Genomic DNA, 22,063 nt, shown 5'->3' with positions numbered 1-22,063 from the left:
CAATTTGCCATGCTTTCTATTTTATGCAGCCGTTCGTCAAATTAGCTTTTTGCCACTAGCTAGCTAGACTGCAATCTCGGCTGAGTGCCTGCTAATGTTGGCTTGTGTTAAAAGTTAAGTGGTCTGTACTGTTTGTGGAGAGAGCTAACTTATGGTCAGAGTGGGGTCTGTTCTCTCATTGTGCTAACGGGGAAACAAAGCATTAAATAACAGTGATATTGATGTTAGTTTGCTGTTCTGCTATCAATATCCTGAAAGGTTTAAAACTAGGAGAAAGATGACGGTGTAAATATTTTGTTGTACACGATTTGCTCTGATCTTGCGTGCCTAAATTGTACATTGTCTGACATTTCTGCAAACGTTTCTTCGACTTCAAAAATTTACTTAACACCAGAACATATCTAAAACTGAGCACATTCTGGTCTAAAAGTTCAAATCTCATTAGAAATAGTTTCTAAGAATATATGACATTTAAATGCTTATACTATTAGAATCTTACACAGCTGCTCCTGAATGTCATTGCATCAAGCCATTGCAGTGCAAGTCGGATGCAGAAGCACACTACTGACCAGTGGGGCAGCTCCCCTTTATAACATGACATGTAGGCCTATTGGCTGTTCAGCCAAACAGTTGACTTGTATTTGAAACATAGGCCTACTCTGCATTCTTCATGTTCTCACCTCGAACGCTGGATTATTTCTTCAAATCGACAGATCAGAGGCAGTGGGCAGTACAATGTAATATGGGTGATTCACATCCAGGTGTTTATATTGGGTGTGATTTCTCCATTGCAATGCTTTCCCATCAAAATCACAAACTTTTTTCACCGACTACTACTGTCTGTAGCTATAGAGAGGCTAGATTCACTCACTGCACTGGGAAGTGAACTGAAGGAAAGGGATAGGTGCTGGTAAAGGTAAAAGTTTGTACTCGCTCTGGAGTGTCGGGTCAGAACACAAGGAGGAGGCAATTGGGTGTTTAACTATTTACTGAAGGCTTAGTAGCACGGTGAAACATATATCAAACATAAAGCACGACTCACGGTTGTTGAATGACGCACACAGGTTAAGAAATAGAAGGTAGATTAAAGGAGTATAATAATAATACTAGAAGGAGTCCGTCGCGGTGGACAAACTCCTCTGCAGGCACGGTGAAACAGAGTCACTAATGATGGACAGGTGCGTCCGTGCTCCCGTTCTGTGCCTGCGGGGTGCGCTCATGCACGCGCTTTGGGAGCGCGCCTGGCAGGGTCTCTGGGACTTTATAACAGAACGATACCAGCAGCCAGGCTGCAGGTGACCAGCACTGTGCAAATTGGTGTGACAGGCCCCGCAAATCACCCATGTTAATACATAATAGTAGAGCCCGACCGATACATCGGTGAGCCCGATGTATCGGTCATTTTTGACCCAAATGTCAATATCGGACATCGGTCATTATTTCCCCCGATGTTCCGATGTTTTTGTCATTAATATTTTCACTGATTGTGAAATTGCTGCGCAGCTACGGTAAAGGTGTTTATATTTATTTATGAGAACTCCACAAAGATTGCTTGTTTTTCTCAACAATCTCTCAATAATACTGAGTGAGATTAAAGTTATCTACCACTACAATGCCTTCCAGAGAGACCTATAAGCTCAATGAATTAATAAATGATATGAATGACTCGACGCGAGGCTCATTGTTAATGTATGGATCATGATGCAACGGTTAGGTAGCCTATATATTTTTATGGGCAATTGGGCATAAGCTACTAAAATCTTCTAAGCTACTTGTATATCGCTAAATAAATATATATTAACGTCTGTCTGAGACGTTAATTTAACATCTCCACGCTGTTTCTGAGCGGAGGAGTGCTGCTTGGCAGTCGCACCCGACTCTCACGGAGAATACCAAAACTCTCGCCCCAAAACACAGTCGCCCTAAAACACAGTCGCCCCGGAGCAAATCCGGCGGTATTCACAAACGTAACTTCAGTAAACTATGCCTAAACCTACCTAACCTTATTTCTAAACGTAACCCCATTAAAACTATGTTCCAACCTTATCATCAAACAAATGCAAGAACCGTGGGTCCACGAAAAAGAATGGGGGTGAGCGTGATTTGGGGCGAGTTTCATTAACTTTCACTTTTCATAAGACGCGGACAAGATAGTCAGTCAGATGAAGGGATTCCTCTTACAACTTTGTAAAGCATTACCCTTACCTTGGGCCGTTCATTTTGCTCTCAGCAAGACTTTGTTCATAACTAAAATACAAGGACACAGTTGTGTTGTGCTCAAAGCCTCAAGTCTGAGGGACTCGACGCTCAAGTTTTAGAATCCCATAGTTTAGAATAGATCCTATAGTCCGAAGGGACAGTTGTGGGTTTTATTGGTTGTTCTTGGTTGTCAGGGCGATTTCACAACCAATCGATGCACGGGCTCTGTATGGGCACGTCTCTTGCAGGATGCGGTGACAGCGTCGTGTCAATGTAATATGAAAACAAACTAAATCAATTGATTGACTAAAACCTAAATTTAGAAGTGCACTACAGCCCTTATCATTATGTATGAAAATGTTTTGAACATAGCAGATCTACAAGCTCACAATGCACTGCATAGCAACATGTTGTGAGCTTGTAGATCTGCTATTTTCAAATAGCCAGTGGTGGAAAAAGTACTAAAATGTTTTACTTAAGTAAAAGTATCAATACTGCAATATAGAAATACTCTGTTACGAGTAAAAGTCTGGAATTCAAAATGTACTTGAGTAAAAGTACAAAAGTATTGGCATCAAATTTCAATCAATTTCAAGTTCTCAAATGTATGAAAATATTTTGAAAATAGCAGATCTGCAAGCTTGTAGATCGGCGATTTTCAAATGGCCCTATACAGGGCTGAAGTGATTAATGTATGTTTTGTAATAATAATCAAAATATTCAAAGTAACTAGTAACTAATGTTTTCAAATAATTGTAGTGGAGTAAAAGTATAATATTTGCCTCTGAGATGTAGTGGAGTAGAAGTAAAAGTATTGGAAATACTCAAGTGAAGTAGAAATACCTAGTACAAATTTGTATTAAGTACAGTAACTTAGTAAATGTACTATAGTTACTTTCCACCACTGCAAATAGCCAAAGTTTAAAAAGGGCTGAAGACTTGTGGTTAATGTATGTTTAGTAATAATATTAATAATTCAAATTTACAAAGTGACTAGTAACTAAAGTTTTCAAATAATTGTATTCATGTTTATTTGTAATAATGTGATTGCATTTTATTTAAATGTTCTCAATCTTGTATTCTTAACTTTAATGAAAAAACTAAGTTTATACGTTTTTGAAAAATATTTTTTATTATTTTATTTAATTACAAAATATCGGTCAAAAACATCGGCAATCGGTGGTCCAGGATTCTCAAAATCGGCATCGGCATCGGACCCAAAAATCTGGCATCGGTCGGGCTCTACATAATAGCCTTGTATTTGCTTATTTTGCTTGTTAAAAGCAACATTTATTAAGACATGACATAATACGGCTGTAAAATGTAAATGGTAATAAAGGTAATATCAATTAAACATTTAATTGAATTAACGAATATTATTTAGTAAACGTTAAGTAGGGGCAGCCCTGTTTAATAGGATAACCGAATATCCACGCACATCCCTACTGCACAATGTATTGAATGTGTGTCGTCATTGCTGTATGAATATACACGATAAGCTCATGACGAAGGCCTGCAAAATCAGAACGGCTGAGATTCATGAAGCCATGAATATAAACGGCAGAATACAGCCTTTTCACAAAGATGTCAAATACTTTGCTTTGGGTGGTGCACACAGGGAACAAAATTAACACCTGCCAACTACCTGCGCTTTTTTATATTGATACAAGAAATGGCTTCTGTTGTCTGTTTGTGATTATGTCTAAATCGCTGCTTTAAAACAATATACACATTGGGGTTAGTGTTGCCATGGGGCGCTTATTATAAGCGACTTTAGGCTTGTTTTTTCTGTAAAGTCGCGTGTACATATTGGTATTGCTTATTTGGGCTTGCTTCCTGTTTATATCGGTGGTTCTCAAACATTTTCAAGTCAAGGACCATATGTATTTGTCCGTGGATCCCCATCTGAAAATAATATTTTGTGCCAGGGAAACCCATACAAGATTTGTGTTAAAATGATTCAAAAACATTTTTGTAAAGATTGTTTTGAGAATAGCAGAGCTACAAGCTCCACAACACGCCGTGGTGACTTGTGAGCTTGTAGATCGGCTATTTTCAAAAGGTTTGAAGTGGTTAAAAATATATTCTATTAACATTTTTGCTATATATTGTGTGTGTGTGTGTGTGTGTGTGTGTGTGTGTGTGTGTGTGTGTGTGCGCACAGCCAGTTTAGTTGCTTCCTTTGGGCTTGTTTTCAGAAACCTGGTTGTTTCTCTGGCAAAATCTGGCATTCCTGATAGGGGTGTGTGCGCCCATGTGGATATTTGTGTTCGTAGCATGCAATATGTGTTGCGCTTTCACAAACAAATCAAACATGTAAATTCAAGCGGTTACCGGTAGAGTGCCCTAAAACTACTCCAGTGCATCCAGAAACTATCGGCAAATGTACAACTATGTATAACTAGTACTATAACTCTGATAACTGGTTGTCTGATAGCCAGGGGTTTGATTTCTGCTTGATGGTTAGATTTTCAACCAGCGCCAATTGTACATCTTTTTAACATTGTGTTGTCTTTTAAGTTGGCCGACTAGCAGCCTGCTCAGAAAATACTGGCTAATGGAAACTTGATCACTAATGGGATGCCAAACACATTTTAAGTTCTGTTCAGATTTCGCAGAGCAGTGTCGCTCATCTGTCATCTGATAAAATAATCTGATGATTACTTTTAAATGTACAGGAAACTATTGTGATGAGGTTGCTGTAGAGGCATATTCACCGCTCACTTACCGATGTAAATGCAAGTGGAGTGAGACATAAAGACATACGTTATGTAGATGTGTTTTTGAGCAGTGGTTTGTGTGTAGAAGAGAAGGGTAACGTACTTGCTTGTCGACACACTGACTTGTCCTACATTCAGCTTGTAGTTGCGTATCGCAGGTCACCCACAACTTGAACTGGGATGTCGAACAAGCCACAGAGTAAGCACTAGCAACCGCCGCTGCTGTAGTGGACACACAAGACATCTACCTACCTGTCCAAATTTATATTCAGAGCTGATGCGCACGCACACACACACTGACAACGCTTTTCAGGCGCACTCACACACAGCCACGGGGAAAAACATGAGCACTCAAACATACGGCCTCTCTCCATAGAGCGTGCTGTACAAGAGCAGCAGCATGCTGTGTTGTTGACAGACTGTCTACCAGTGGCACCGTGCCCAGCCCAGAGTCAAGAGATCCGTCTACTACTACTACAACTGACCGACTGACCAGCTGACAGACTAGCAAAGATACTGACTGAATGACCTGACTAGCTGAGGGAATAACGGAGTCACTCACTAGCCGAGGGTCTGACTCACTGACTGACTGAGTGACTGACTGATCCAGTGACCAATCAGATGAGCGACTAGCTGGCTTGTGACTGATTGGCACAGAGACTGACTGAGTGACAGCCTGATTGATTAGCTGTGTGGCTAACTGGCTGAGTCACAGACTAAAATAGTTGAGAGTCACTGACTGACTACCTAGCTGGGTGAAGAAGTATCTGAGTGAGTGACTGAGTAGCAGTCTAACAGGCCGACTAACTGACAAAATGTGACTACCATGGGGATTGATGGATTGTCTTGCTGCCTTACTGGATAATGGGGGATTTTTTCCCAAACGTCTTATGCCTGGAAGGCTGTCTACCTTCAGGCACATTACACACGTGCACACACACGTGCGGTTGGCAGGCTGGAATCACACTAGGTTGGAAAATAGGGCAGACAGCCAACCTGAGGCAAGAGTGTCATTGTCTGCTGTGATTGTTTCGTTTGCGTTTTGGGGAAGTAAATTCCATATCCAATCTGCTCCATTCTGTTTTGAATCTAGTACAGCCCTGATGAAACGATTTCATAAATCGCAGAAAAGTGTTGTCACTGCACTTATACTTCTCTGTGCTTTGTAAAGGAAATTGAGTCTACTAAATTAGTAAATTGTACACTGGTTAGGACTGCTCCAACCTCTCCACCGTCAAGTTGTGGTAAACAAGGACGGTTGTGTGGGCAAAGTCTTTTGAGTCCTTGTTCTGCTGGAGGAGCTAGTTCATTGTAAGAGGGTAGTAGAATAGTTTTAGACAGAATATGGCGTTGGCACTTCCAGGGTTGACATGCACCAAGGTAATTCTGACGTGCACCATCCATGGTTCAATGTGCATTCACGTACCGGTGTAATAAAATAAGGCATTTACCATGCTGCCAGTCAGCAGAGGCAGAGGAAATGCTTTGCCGGATATGTCTAAATTAAACCATAATTTAAATTGTGTGAAATATGTTAAATATTCTCTCTACCTGTGAGACACCTGAATTACCCCACGGCGATCAATAAAGGTCCACATGTAAACTGTACCATGCAACAGGGCAGCCCACAGTAAGACGAACCGCAACGGGAAACATGTGCTGCCCCTCCTACAGGATTGCGTTATCTCCCCACTGAGGCACTCTGGGCATGTTGGCATGCTAACAGGCTTGCAAGCTAGTAGCTTGTGGCATACAGCATTATGGCAGTAGTGGCTTTGCTGGCAGTGATGGGAGATCCTCCAGTAAGTGTGTGACAAGAACAGTGAATCAATGTGCAGCTTTCCACAGCACTCTTCACTGTGCAGTTTGAGAATGTACTTGGAGTCCAGCACTTTAACCCATTCAATCCGGGAACGCATCTACAAATGTCTTCTAAATCCTAATAGTTTTTTGTTAAAATATGTGTTGCTGTATATATCGGTGGTGCTCCAACTCTTTCATGCCAAAATGATATGTATTTATTTTGCCGTGGACCCCATCTAAAAAATATTTTGTCCCAGGGACCCCCCTAGAAACAAAGATTTGAGTTACAAATGTTCGCTTTAAAAATATATATATTCAAAGATTTGCACAAATTTGCAACATTTGTCAAAATGCAGATCTACAACAAGCTCATAGTGCGGCACTATGAGCTTGTATATCTGCTATTTTTGAATAGCCAAAGAAATCTAAAAGGACATGGAAGCGTTCCCGGTCTTAATGACTTCATCAGCTACAGCAATTTAATCTGTCTTTCTGCGCTCTGCTCAGAGATCATGTCCTCCGTTATGAGATGAGATTTATTTTTCATCTAGGCAGCTAGGCGATTGTTGTTTTGGTACAGCTTTGCTGTAAGTTGGACAGTACTTGTAGCCGGACTAACGGTTCACATAGGTCCCCATTTTCATACTTTCGGTGTGTTCATTTGTTGTGTTTCTCACCTCTGTTGCACCGACCAACGGCATATTTAGCAGACTGCTGTGCTGCAATCACAACAAACCACTTCAATATTATGGGAGTTGTTACCTTTTGTTAACAATCTCTAAACTGTCTCTCACTATGAATTGTGTGTGTGGCGTACACAACTGTGCTAGCTAGGCAGACACTAGTCATGGCATAGTAGAACACATAGCTTGCAATATTTGAGCAAATTAGTTTTGGCAAGTGTAATGACAGACGGTATTTACACCCTCATGCACAACAAAAAAAGAACACAGTTGAAGATGTGATTGGGATCAGTTCAGAGGGTTCTCCTCTGGAGATGTTTGATGCCTCAGTCTCATTGAAGAGATGGATGGATGAGGGACAGACAGCCAGGACACATTCTAAATTCTGACTCTGGTTTATCCGGTATATATTCAAAAATAGCAGATCTACAAGCTCACAGCGCGTCACTTAGTGCATTTTTTAAAAATCTTGAAAGTGTTTTGAGCTCTGACTTTTAGATCTATCCATATCGAGTATTAATATCCGACCTTTATCATTGTTAATGACGTACATTTTATGACAGTCCACTATCGAGATCGTTTTATCGGCCAGCTCTACTGACACATGGCACAGGACAATGTAGTCTTGCAGCTACAGCAGTCATTTGGGTTTTATTTTTGATTGGATGAGGCTGTCGTTTATTTACTTTGATAATTGCATTATTAAATTAAAAAAGTTTGAAGTCCAATAATTGTAGCCAGGTTCTCTCTGTGGGCCCGCAGCCGACTGCTCACACTTTTTTAATGAACTCTGACATTAAATGAGCTACTTTTTAAAAATGCACTATGGCGTTTCAGCTATATTCCACAGTGTCTACCACCAGCTGCCTGTATTTGGTGTGTCCATCAAACGGACACCAGACTGTTGGCATATTCAGTAACGGGGAATTGTTTGTTGTGACAGTGGGTGTGTCAAAGTATTGGGAGTCAACCACATTCATCCTGATAGCAGTTAGTATGAGGAAATCGACTGAGCATCAGTATGTTGCATCAGCATGTTGTTTTCCAACGAATGCAGATTGTGCCAGGCTCTCATCAGGTGCGTGGGAGTCTGGGTCAAGGTTAGGGTGGTTTGTTTTCCTGCTCGCTCTCAAAGTCGCCCTTTTTGACTTGTCTCTCTTGTGTTTTTAGACTTAATTGTGCAGTTGAGTTTGCATCACATTTTAACCCTTTCAATCCGGGGACCCATCACCCATCTGTCATTTTGGATTTCTTTGGCTATTCAAAAATAGCAGATATACAAGCTCATAGCGCGGCACCGAGTGCCGCGCTATGAGCTTGTAGATCTGCTATTTTTGAAAAATCTTGAAAATCCTTGAATATACATTTTTAAAACATTTAGTTCCAGGGACCTCCAGAAGCAAAGGTTTGAGTTACAAATGTCCACTTCAAAAAGAAAACAATCAAATTTTCATGATTTTTCTAAAATAGCATATCTACCATGAGCTTGTATATCTGCTATTTTTTTAATAGCCCAAATAAATCTAACATGAACCAGATGCGTCCCCCGGATTGAATGGGTTAAAGCATGGGTTCCCAAACTTTTCAGCCCGCGACCCCCAAATAAGGCGGAAATTGACTCGCGACCCCACCTAAACCTGGAGGTCATTTATACACACAAACTAAAATAAAAAAAGCATTTGTATGGTATTAAAATGGTAAAATGTACCATTTGTGATCATTTTAGATGGTATTTCATCCATTCTGTTGAATTTAAAATGATTTTTTTTTTAATGGCCCAAAATTATTTCGCGACCCCACGTCAGTCTCCCGCGACCCCAAGTGGGGTCGCGACCCCTACTTTGGGAACCCCTGGGTTAAAGCATTTCTCTTATTGGATTGTAGAGTTGGGGGGAAAAGACCTTAGACTAGTCCTACCTTTTTTCTAGAACCATAGCCTGAAAATAGATCCTATTTGACTTCACATTGAAAGGGTAAATGATTTGCATTTCTGAAGCGCATTTATCCAAAGTGCTATACAATGTGTGTTGGATACTGTAGATGGGCTACTTTATTCATCCCCTTGGGGGGGAATTCAGGCAGAAAATCATGTTCGCTTTCCTCTCTTCTTTTTCACCCTCTGTCAAATTCGCCCATTCACACACAGACAGTGGAGGCAACCATGCACGGTGCATGGTTGCACTCTCATTGAGAACATATAGGGCTTCAGTGTCTTGCTCAAGGACCCCTTGATGCAAAGCCAGGAAGAGCCGGAGATTGACCCAGGAACCTTTCGTTTCCAAATGGCCACTCTTCTATTAGGGCTGGCAAACGAATATTCGACATTCGAATATTGGGAAAATATGTATATTCGAATTTTTATTTTTTAATATTTATATTATATATATTATTTGACAGGGACAATACAAAAAACTATTTATGAAGTTATAAAAACAAACAAAAGATATGTTTTATTGCATCCGAGCACTCGATACCTTGTTTTTGTACTGTTTCTGTCAAAAAAATATTTTTTTGAAAAAAGAAATATATATATATATATTTTTATAATAATAATATTTGAATATATTCGAATATCTGCACATTTTTAAGACCAATATTCGAATATCGTTCCTGAGGAAAGTTGACAGCCCTATCTTTTATACATGTATCTGGGATTGAGTGAAACGACTAACTTCATTGCATGCATATGTTATTGAAAGGGCATTACAACAAAAAGCCCATGTTACAGTCTTTGTAATGCAATTATTGCATTATTTCTCATTACGTACTCTATAGGGATATGTACCAAGGGCCGGTGCTATTGGTAGTAGCGTATAAGTTTGGTCGGAACCAAAATACTGGTGGGCATCTGGACGAACAGCGCTCCTGTTAGTATTTATTCGGAGCCGATAGCCTCCTGCGTAAAATACATGTTCCTACACGGCTCCTGTATAACGGCACACTGCCAGGCGATTTCCTGTTAATATTCCAGGCAAGCGGTGGATGGGCTCTAAAGTGTTTTGTAAATTTAAATGTAGTTCATGAAGGTCTTTGAAAACACACTGATGCCACACTTGACTGCCTGTTATGTTATACTCTGTTGCACGATGTTGTCGAGTCACACAAATAACAGCCTACTAACCGCGTCGCAGCTTGTAGATTTGTTTTTTTTGTGACACGACACCGTCATACTACAGAGTATAACCTAACACTTGTTAGTTACAGTTAATTGTCCTTTCATTTATGTACAATTCAAATAAAGTAGTTTACATTACCAGTCAAACCAAACCCTTCACCGGGCTCCAGACTTTAAACCTTTTACATTGGTTGCACTGGCTTGCCTAACATTTTGTGCACCAGCACATCACACATTCTGAATGCAATAATCTTATATTTGACCCCCCCCCCTCCTCTCTTTTTTTGGGTCAGTTCCCACACACATTATGTAAATGCTTGTAAACAGAATAGAAGTTGGCCTGCAGGCACAGGCCTGCACAGTTTAAACCTTCACTTATCTCTGACTTTTTTACAGCCATTTAAACGCTTGTGTATGTCAACAGGTGTGCCAGGCGTGCCGATTACGCTAAATCCATCTTGTATTATATCTGTGATAAGCAATATGACGATGTGATTAACAGTATTAGTGCACCGGTCTTCATTGGGAAGTGATGTCACATAGCGTTGTACTGTGGAGTGTTTTGTACGCAACTCATTATTGTGGTAGTGCATATTGTGTTTTTTTGGTACAACACACATTTATTACAGTAGCTTGTGACTGCTATAGTTGAACATCAGACTTCTGACACTCTTAATATGGAAGTACAACAATTGCCATAGCTATTCCTCAACACTCCCAACATTACCATGTTGTACATGAGCTGACTCACTTACCCAAAAGGCTGTTTGTTCAATCCCAGGCAGAACGGTTTCATGTCTTTCCAATGTTCTGTAAGCCTGGATTATGTTTGTTAAGGATCCCCACTATTCTTCCTGGGGCCGGTATCACATCTATGGCACATTTTCACTGTGCCCTTCACTCGACCCCAAAACTGTTCCCTGGGGGGCGTATAGCAGTCAACCCTGCTTAGTGTATGTAGAGGTGTATGTTTTTTTTATGCCATGGGAAAATCATGCTCATTTTTCTTTCACACACTTACATTTTAGCTGTCCTGTGTAAACTGACAGCAAAGTAATTTGCCATCTTATTATTCTTCACATTTATTTATTGGTCGATTATGTTTTTGTAATGTGTTCTTTAAGTTTCATATTCCTTAATAGTATTTTTAGTAGGAGTTTGAAGATTAATTTCTCTCTCTCTCTCTCTCTCAATGTCTATCCATAGGAGCACCATCTCCAACGGGCCATCTCTGCCCAGCAGGTGTACGGAGAAAAGCGGGACAACATGGTGATCCCTGTCCCCGAGGCGGAGAGCAACATCGCCTACTACGAGTCCCTGTACCCCGGGGACTTCAAGATGCCAAAGCAGCTTATTCACATACAGCGTGAGTTGTGTTACCTTGTTCAAAGCTGGTTTGTTTCTTTGTTGATTTGGAAGTGGCATTTTAGGGTTAATAAAACAATATGGTGCCTGTCGTGGTATGTCATGAATGTTGCCTGGGGGAATTGTTGGGTCAACCCCCTAGCTGTCCCATATTCATCATGATGTACCACAGGGTTTAATGCCAAATCACTTATTTCATATATTGTAAGGATTTGCAGAATTAAGATGACTCTATGTAATGTTTTTGCTAAATGGTGTGGCATGTCCTTTTGCTGATTTCATTTGGTTACTAAGCAACTGTACATTTGTGTGAACCTATTCCCAATCTATGCTTATCAGACTTTGGGTTCCGATGTTTATGTTGAGTGCAGTGATATTAAAACCGGTTGTGATCATTCTATTTAGCCATGAGTGTATCATGAATATTGTCACAAATTTACAACGAGGTTTCAGACAATCGGAGTCCCGGATCAGGACGATCGTTTTTTTTCTTTTGTGGTCCGGCCAGAACTAGACTTTCAAACCTGGCTCTATGTTGATGTTCAGTTGGTTTGTTGCTCTAATAATATTAGTTAATTCAATGTTTTAGTAGAGGTCCTAATTTATCATCTTTATCTATGACATTAAGAGAACTTGAGCTAACATTGTTCATTTTAGTAACAGTGGCCTTTACTTGGTGGGTGTTTGCTTGTTTTGAAATGCTGTAGCCTGTCTTTACTGCTGTTTTCACTAGTTTATACGGGAATCAATCTGCTGTGGTTTTGGTGTTTTCTAAATGATGTACTTTTAATTGGCAAAAGTGCTTGCCGTTTTTTTCTGGTGCCACTTAACACAGGGTTCCCCAGCCTTGGGTCAGCGGACCCTTTGAGGGTCTGCGGACCATTCACTGGGGGACCACAAAGCCAATTGGCACAAAAATAGTTCATTTTATTATATGCTTCTCTCAAGCCAGTCTCCCGCCGCTACATGGCTCAGTACTGCTTTGGGTAGTCAGTAGCCTACTTGACGACGGCATTGTAAAGACTCAAATCGTCAATGGCGATCGTTAACCATCCATCAACGCACTGAAGTGTGAACAACTCTACCCCCAAATCTGTCCGTTTAAGCCAGGTGTTCAATTCCATTAACATGCAAGACCGCAGCAAACTTGTTACAGGATTTTGTAGTAACATATGCCTTTCTATAGGCATATGTTATAGGGTGGCCGCCTGTCCCACATTTTTTGGGCAGTCTCGAAAGTGGAATGTTTGTCCCATGTACGTCCTGCATTTAATGAGCATTATTTAAGAGAGAAATGGGGAGACTAAACGAGAGAGAGGACCAACACAACTCTGTCATGCTGAGGTGTTAAACGGTGCCTAATCAACGTCTCAACAAGGTGCAGATTGCTCATACGATATGACAGATAGGCTGCACTGACCAAATAATGACCATATCATTCATTTCCCTCATTCACCTGAAAGGTGCATAAGTGCTATTACTACTGGCCATGTGCTTTGTACTTTGTTTTGGGATTTTCAGTCATGAAAATGTAATGCATTCCGTTCCATACATTTGATAACTAATGTCAGTATATCAGTAAACCTGACCACTGGACATCAGTGCTTTGTACCTACTGTTTTTGAATGGCTCAGACATGATTAAATATTTTCCATGCATATGATGTCAGTTTCAGTGTAGCAATATCCCCATTATGCTAGTATACAGAGGGAAAAATTGTATATACATTGTGGGTTAATGATGAATAAATATGTCATTGGTTAAGGCCAGTCTACACCAGTGGTTCTCAACCTGGGGGTCGCGACCCCCAGGGGGGTCGCCAAATAATTTGGGGGGGTCACCAGATTTTTTGGTGAATTTAAAAAAAAAAAAAAAAAAAAAAAACTTTTTTTTTTAACAAAATATTTTTTTATGTTATCATTAATTCATGTTTTATCAGTTAATGTACTCAATTTACCCACTTTTTGCAAAAATGTTTTGATAATAAGCAATTATCAAATAACCTATTATAATTAAATAACCTTCGCGCGCGCGAACGGGACCGCGCGCGTGCACGCGGGGGGTCGCGGGAAATAATATCATTATTTTGGGGGTCGCGGCCTGAAAAGGTTGAGAACCCCTGGTCTACACCAATGCAACTCCTTGCAACTGAACCGTTTTAGAGACCGTTGCAGACTGGTGCCATTTGGGGATAATGGTTGCAAGGAGTTGCATTGGTGTGAATTGCCCCCTCCCCCCCACACTTCCAAAATGATGGAAGTGGTCCTTTCCCCCCCTTTTGTCATTACGAAAATCAAAAAGAAATTGATGAAATTAGGTGGCGTTATGCAGTTGTTTGAAGTTCCAGTGCCAATGGCTGTGCCTGAGTGAGAGCTGAGGTGACCCTTTGTGTAACCCTGTCTGACAAAGTGCCTTCAGTGTTGACACTGATTTGCTGAGTCACTCCAGGTCAGGTTGATTTGAATTCCTCTCACTTACACGCTGTCAACTGCCTAGTCTGGATGGTTTGTGCTGCTGCCTTTCTCCCTGATGTGTGGGGGTGTGTGCGTTTATTTATGGCCGTCCCTTGTGGCTGTGTGTGAGACAGGGTTTGTGTGATGAAGTGTGTGTGTGTGTGTGTATTGTGTTATCTGTGTCTTTGTCTGAACGAATGTGTACAGTATCTATCTTCATGTGTGTGCCTGTGATTATGTATCTACCAGACTGTGTGAGATAGTGATTGAGTCTTTCTGGAGGTTGTACAGTACTTGGCAAGTTGGCATCAGTCTAATTTACCTTGGAAGACTAATTGAACATTCTCTCAAATGAGAGTGTTTTAGAAATGCGTGAGGGTAGGACCCTTTTTGTTGCGGGTGCCTAATGAAGTGGACAAATGCTAAATGGGAGTGTTGGGTGTGTGCAGGGTGCATTTTGAGTTGTCCGCTGGGAGTATGTGTAAAGATATATATGTAATAAGTATGAATGAGTGTAGATATGTAGGCAAGTAGCCTATGTGTGTACGTAGTGGTACAGTGTGTTCTTAGGGGGATCTATGAAATGGCTCAAAATGTTTAAAAAAAAAAGTATCCATCAGGATGACTTGTAGGCAGATTTTACAGTCACATATTTGATTCCCATTCCTCAAACTGCTATCAAGAGCTTGAATGGCACCTGCTGTTTGATGTGCAGACTGCACACTGCGAAAAAGAGCCACAGTACATCCAGAGGGGTACTTTACAACAACAGCTTGAGTTTCATCACCTTCAAAAATCCACCAGGATTAGAATTGTCTTTTTTCTACAGTCTGATTTAAACATTTTATATAGAAAACGTAATCTCATCGTTTAACCTTAAAATCTAAAATGTTGTCATGGATATTTTGAATCATGACAACCCTAGAGTGGGTAGGTAGGTGGATGGATAGATGGGTAGATGTATAGATAGGTAGATAAAATATGTCTTTTGCCTTGCCTGATCTTAATTAATTGAGCTAATCGCATTTATTTCTCATAATGATTGTCGTTTCCATTCATTTCCATGAAAACACCTGGATGAAATGAACAGAAATGTTATTGCCTTTTTTTTACTGGCTAAAATAACCGACTACAAGCTTGCAATATGGCATGATGCAATGCATTATGAGCATTGCGGCCATTTTTGAACATATAAAATGATTAATAATATAACCTGTTTTGTCCAATATTTTGATTATTAGTACTGGTATTTGTCAATCGTTCTTAGGCTTTGTATTTTTAAGTTTTGTTCTATCTGCCCTGTACAATTTGTTTACAAAGCCTAAAAGGCAAACAAATTTAATACATTTTTATTTCTATGTTCAATGCCGCCAATCACATTTAAATCACTAATTACAAATATGTGAATGACAATAAATCGTCAAATAAAATGTCATGATTGTGATGGCCCTAAATATGGTACAATTAAAGCATATTGTTTTTTTCACTACACTATCTCACAACTACAAAACAAATGTTGCCCGATTGCCCGGAGCAAGTATAAAAAAACCTGCGGGCAAGGAAAACGTGTCTAGACCTGGCCAGTCTGGCAAGTACCATTTGAGCCCAATGTTTTGTTTTCGTTCTCCAATTTCTCCTTATCAGCTGCGGGCGGCCTCTGTCTGCCTTTTCTGAACCTCTCTCCTGCCAGGACTCCATACTGTGACCAGGGTTGCCAGATCTGCTTATTATAATTTCTCTGCAAGATTTGATTTGAAAATAGCTGATCTACAAGTTTACAACGCGTCGCGGCGCGTTGTGAGCTTGTAGATCTGCTATTTTCAAATAGCTGACGTATTATGTTAAAGTGCACATGTGGCCCATAGTCGCTTATTTTGGGCTGGTTTTCCTAGACCTGGCTGCTTGTTTCTCTCTCAGAATCTGGCAACACTGACTGTGACCAAAATGAGTGCAAGTTAACATTTCACCTGATTGCATTTGTGAGTGTGCATGATGATCACGAGGTTGGTCTCTCTCTGCTTGCATTTTAATCATCATTACGTGGGTGTGTCTGTATGGTGAAACCCATGTAACAATCCTGTTCTTCAAAGCAACTCTCAATTCCTACCTGTACGTCCCTAACATGAAAGAGAGCCTCTAAATCAGCTTGATGTTAGCCCCAAAATGCTCTGTTCCCTTTTTATGGCGGCAGTAAGGCAGATGGGGCAAAATCGCCTCTGCAGATAATTCAGTGGCTTGATATAGTTGCTGCCCAGCACAGGGACTTATCGTTCCAGTTACTGGGGAGTGTGCTGCCTTAAATATCTGAATTACAGAAGAGTGTTTTTCTTATTTAACAACCGTGATGGGGCCGTGAGCAGAATGCCACAAAGAGGTGAACACAATGGCATAATCAATAACAATTACTGAGATAAATGGAGTGATGAATTGGGAATGTGACTTCAGGCTCTTGTGAGGGATTTAATTCCTTATTTTTAATTTGATGCTCAATTTTCATTAATCTCTTAATAGGCAATTTCCTTTTTTTGTAAGTTGTGTTCATACTAGGGCTGGGTGATGTGACTTCAAATCAATATTATTTTATACACCCTTTTCTTTTACCCTGCGCACATAGTTCTCTGACAAGGTAATATTATAGACTTGCTATTTTTCTACGTTATCATTGTACAACAAAGTATAATGGAGCTTAAAGGAGAACTTTGGACTAAGGTTTTCTTACCTTTTCTATAACGTTATGATATCTTGGGATAAATGGTGCTGTAGGAAATTTTCATAACCTACATGAGCAAGTCAGTTGGAGGTTTTAAATGTCGGTTTGAATATATTTTCGCTTAATTGCCCAAGACTAGTTCATGAATGGATCCATCTCTCCAATACCTCTGAATATAAAATGAACTTGATGAATCTCTGAGTGGGCATTGGGTTGTTGCTGGAGATGGATGAATTGAACATTTGGACAAAATTCAGTTTAAGGTGAAAATGACAATGCATGAAAGGCAAACGTTCTAATATTGTTGACCAGATCAGTACAACAGCTTCTAAGACGCTGTCTCTCCTTCAATATTTGTTATTATGACAAGACCAACAGGTGTGTGTGTATATAGACTCTGGAAGCCATTTAGAAAACTAACCAGAGGTCTCTCTCTCTCCCTTTCATCTGTGCAGCTTTCAGCCTGGACACGGAGCAGCCCGACTATGATCTGGACTCGGACGACGAGGCCTTCATCACCAAGCTGAAGAAGAAGATGGAGATCAGCTGCCTGCAGTTTGAGGAGATGGTGGACCGGCTAGAGAAAGGCAGCGGGCAGCAGGTAAGGCTCCCATAGAGACGAGGAAAGCTCACCAGAACCCTGCACAATATGAAAGGAGGTAGTGGTGTGCCCTCCGTCTGTGATTTTGATCCTTTTGTATTTCGAGGACCCCCAGTTTGATATGCATTAGTCCACAGATCCCCATTTGATATGATTCCGAACTATCAATCATTTAGCTGGACAGTTTCAAAGACCCCCAGGGTGTCTCACACACACACACACACACACACACACACACACACACACACACACACACACACACACACACACTTTGAGAATCAGTGCTGTATTACTATCTCTTACACTTTAACACCGAAAGAAATATACAGGGTCCAGTATATTGTCACGGAAGAACCCTGCACAAGTTACTGCGGAAGTGCTTATGGGCTTAGTTTTTGATATTGAGGATGATTTTGCTCAATACCCCCCCCCCCCCCCCCCCCCCCCAGCCGGTGAGTCTCCCAGAGGCCAAGCTGCTGCTCAAGGAGGATGACGAGCTCATCAAGGAGGTGTTCGATTACTGGAGCCGTAAGAGGAAAACCAGCAAGGGCTCCTCGCTCATCCCCAACTGCAAGCAGGAAAAGCGGGACGGCTCTAGCACCAGCGACCCTTACGTGGCCTTTCGCCGACGCACGGAGAAGATGCAGACCAGGAAGGTACGAGTCCCACCGCGGGGAGTTCTGGGTCAGACGTTTTCAGTTCAATTACAAATGGTTCTCCTCTCCCGAGGAGGCAATTCCTGAAGCAGGCATAGTGAAAAAGGACAGTACAGACGGGTCACATGGCTGGCAGGGACATTGATGGTAGTATTATACAGTGTCTTAGGCTAGCAGTAAAAAAAAAAAGGCTTAAGAGAAATTAAAAAGTGCATTGTGTAGAGTGGTCTGCAGTCTGGACCGTCTGGGTACAAATGTATTATGTGATTTTGAACTATTCAGGAATAGAACAAAACCTTTGGCGCAGACATTTTGCATGGTATTTAAGTTGCTGTGGAGAAGTCTGGAGTTAACAGTGTCATGGCCGAGAGTAGTGATGTCTGTCAGCATGGTGTAAAGAAAAGGAAAACTCAAATTATTAAGTCTACTTTGATTGATCAAATGTTTTATTTAAAACGGTTTAAATACAATAAAATATAATTGCACAGATACTTTAAAAAGGATATACACACAATACAGTCCATACGTTTATTTCCATTGTGATCCCCACTAAGAGAGTGGTCTGTTAAGGAGAAAATGGGAATTATTTTGAACCTAGAAAATGTGTCGGAACTGTGTGAAACATGTTTCCCCAATAGTGTGTTCCCAATGGTGGAAACTCCATCTGTACTACTGTCAACTTTATTCTAAAGAACAGATGTGCCACCATGTGGTCAAGTAAAGAATTGGGACTGGGTACAAGTGATTACTATCAGAGTCTAGTGTGTCCCAAACAACTTGCATTATTTCCCAGTCAGCAGATTTTTTTTAAATAGCGGTGTTGCAAGCCTTTAGTATGGTGTCGGAAAACAAAATTCATTATTCTTAATGTAACCCCTTCTCCATTTCCATGTCTGGCAGTTGTATGGTTTCTCTTATCAACCTTCTTAGTTATTATCACCTTGTGTCATTGTGTGGAAAAGCTCCACATAATCCATTATTCAGCTTCATGATTTAATTTATAATTCATTCTAAACGCCGATTCCAAATCCGCCATCAGAACCGCAAGAATGACGAGGTGTCGTATGAGAAGATGCTGAAGTTGCGACGGGACCTGAGCCGAGCCGTCACCATCCTGGAGATGATCAAGAGGAGAGAGAAGAGCAAGAGAGAGCTGCTCCACCTCACACTGGAGATCTTTGAGAAGAGGTAACCTCACACCTTAAAGTCACCCATTCTGTTTTCCTGTAGTTTCACGGATCTATAATAAAGCATCGCGATAGTTTGTTGTTGTTGGGTCAGACCTTTTGAAGAGAAAGTCATCAGTTTGAATAGGAGTGTGATGGAGAAGTCTGATAAACTCCCTCCAAAAAATCTAAATAAAATAACCATGTTCCCGTCATGACGTACTTTTGTTTTTTGTCCACCTAGAAACGTCATGTCGGACTTTGGTGGTGAGGTGCTTGCGGAGGTGCTGGCTCAGAGGGCTCTGGTTAAAACTCAGATCATCCCTCTGCTTCCACTCCCCAACCAGTACAGACACCCCGACCACATGGACCATAAGGACTACAAGATCAAGGTGAGACAATCTGGCCAAAGAGAAGACGGTTCATTTAGTTCAGTGTTTCTCAAACCAAGCTCACATCACGTGTCGCATCGCAATAACGTGAGCTTGTAGATCGTCTATTTTAAAATACTGTCGCTGACCTATGAAATGGGGGTAACTGATCTTGATGCTATATACACTCATTTTGTTGGGGACCCCCTGGTGGTCCCCGAACTCAATTTTGAGAACCACTGATTTAGTCATTTCATCAATGTGAGTGCTTAAGAAATTATGCATCGATTTTGTTATATGAAATGATGCATCGATTTTGTTATATGAAATGATGCAGAGCACAAGCTATGGTTAGATAAAATGTTAATGAATGTGGACTCTACCCCACCCCCTCAGCCCGAGAAGACAGAAGTCCCCCGGCAAAAAAGGAAGTACGAGAAGAAGCCGAAAGTATTGCCGCTGTCGTCGGGGGCCGCCCACCACGCGGGCCCCATTGTCTTCAACGCCAAGGACCTCAACCAGTACGACTTCCCCAGCTCTGACGACGAGCCCTTCTCACAGGTACACACACCCAAACGGACCCCTTTTTACCCCAGCTTAAAACGCAATGGTGCTTGCCAGAAAAATGCTTCTAAACACCCATGTTGAAAATATTTCAGCTCTCAGCAAGCGGATAAATACCCCACACGTGAACGCACGGCGTGAGTGCAAAATGAACGTTCAGCGCCTCCTGGGGTTTCCAAAAATGTGATGCTCCCATTGTAAACAATTCAAAACATGGTGGACATGGCCCCTTATACATACTCTTAATACCTGCTGTACATGCACACACAAGGCCATTTTACACAGCCTGTTCAAGGCAGGAATGCTCATTCCTCCTCGTTGTTCCGTGTATAAGATACAGAGACTGAATGGAAAGTATTTTTTTTTGGCTCCGGAGTTAATCGCAGAACCAAAACGATGCCTGTTAAAAAAAAAAAAAAAAACTAACAGCCGGCATCACTTTCACGCACCTTTCGGCCTTGAACCTCTCCCTGATTCTTTTCAATATTTCTCCTCCACAAACGTGTTGCTCTCACCAATCGGCCATTGAAATTTTCCAATTAAATATCTCCCCCTCTCTCACACACGCACACTAGTGATCTGTGGGTCTGCCTTGTTTTGTTTGTGTCCATCTTGTTTTGTTTGTTTGAGAAAATGGGAGAGACACGAGTCTGTTCTGACCTTTTACAGTGACAACAACAGATTTAAATAAATTACCCTAATTAATAGGCCTTGTCTAAATAAATGACATATTTTTTCCGTCAGTATTTCAAATGTGTATCGTTTTTTTTTCTTAGTTTTTCGCTCTCCCCCTCTCACATACAGTACAAACACAAGATGACAGCTGTTATACATTTACAAGAGAAAGGGAGATGGTTGTCCAAAAGATCTTTCTAAAGTCACAAAACCCTTCATAACAATTTCACACTGAAAAACTGCCCTTTTGTCGCTCGGTGAAGGAAAATGCGTCAGTGCTGAAGCTTCTGTGACTCCGGCCTGTATGACATACATATTTATCATTTGTCTGCATTTTGTGAAATGTGTTGGCTAGTAGATGTTGTTCTTCTGTCACACCTCTGATCCTGGAACGCAAGCAGGCTATGTGAAAGGACACACGGGGCGCTTTTTTTTTTTTTTTTTTAACACAGAACCAAACAAAGCTGCTACTGTTAACACCATTATTGTGGGATTTCTGATTAAAAGTGGCTACTGAAGGGGTGGAAAATAAAAGCGATTCATAGATGCATCCCGATGCGGACAAATGTCAAAAAATAATGATGCACAGATCAGCAGCTTCCAGAAAAGTTAATGGAATTAATCTGTTTTCATTATGGATCATTAGAAAGCACTTTTTTATTAGTCACACAGTGAAGGGGAAACAAATTATGTATTGGAATCGAGATGCATCTGTAATAGATTTATCATGGAATCGTAGCCCTCTGAATCGGAATCAAATTGTCAGATGTCAAATGGGCTAGAAATGCAAACCTGGTGTCTATTTCATGGTTTCAGAGCATCCATCCTAACTATATGAAAGCCCCCCCATACCCCTGACACTGCTGGGGGCTCCTCCGAACTGTACCCATCATCTTTGAGTGTAATTTATATTGAGCATGTATACACGTAGGCAGCTATGTAGTTTTGTCTGAAAAGAAGAAGGTGTTGTTTTTGTTTTTAT

The 22,063-nt window shown here is 40.9% G+C and overlaps 1 protein-coding gene across 2 annotated transcripts in view; it reads left to right on the top strand.

The window, feature by feature from the left end:
- Positions 1 to 22,063, top strand: part of epc1b (enhancer of polycomb homolog 1 b) — a 46,528-nt gene that overhangs the window by 12,578 nt on the left and 11,887 nt on the right. For both annotated transcript variants that reach the window (XM_084058330.1, XM_084058329.1), the window contains 6 exons: positions 11,727 to 11,886; positions 17,504 to 17,649; positions 18,099 to 18,305; positions 19,345 to 19,493; positions 19,716 to 19,863; positions 20,239 to 20,403. In XM_084058330.1, coding sequence (XP_083914456.1) covers positions 11,787 to 11,886; positions 17,504 to 17,649; positions 18,099 to 18,305; positions 19,345 to 19,493; positions 19,716 to 19,863; positions 20,239 to 20,403 — 915 coding nt within the window. In that variant the 5' untranslated portion in view covers positions 11,727 to 11,786. The remainder of the gene's footprint in view (positions 1 to 11,726; positions 11,887 to 17,503; positions 17,650 to 18,098; positions 18,306 to 19,344; positions 19,494 to 19,715; positions 19,864 to 20,238; positions 20,404 to 22,063) is intronic.

This window comes from Gymnoscopelus microlampas, assembly GCF_963454915.1.
Source record: "Gymnoscopelus microlampas genome assembly, chromosome: 5".
NCBI lineage: Eukaryota > Metazoa > Chordata > Actinopteri > Myctophiformes > Myctophidae > Gymnoscopelus > Gymnoscopelus microlampas.
The sequence above is the reverse complement of the archived record's forward strand: the minus strand, read 5'-3'. Positions and strand labels throughout refer to the sequence as shown.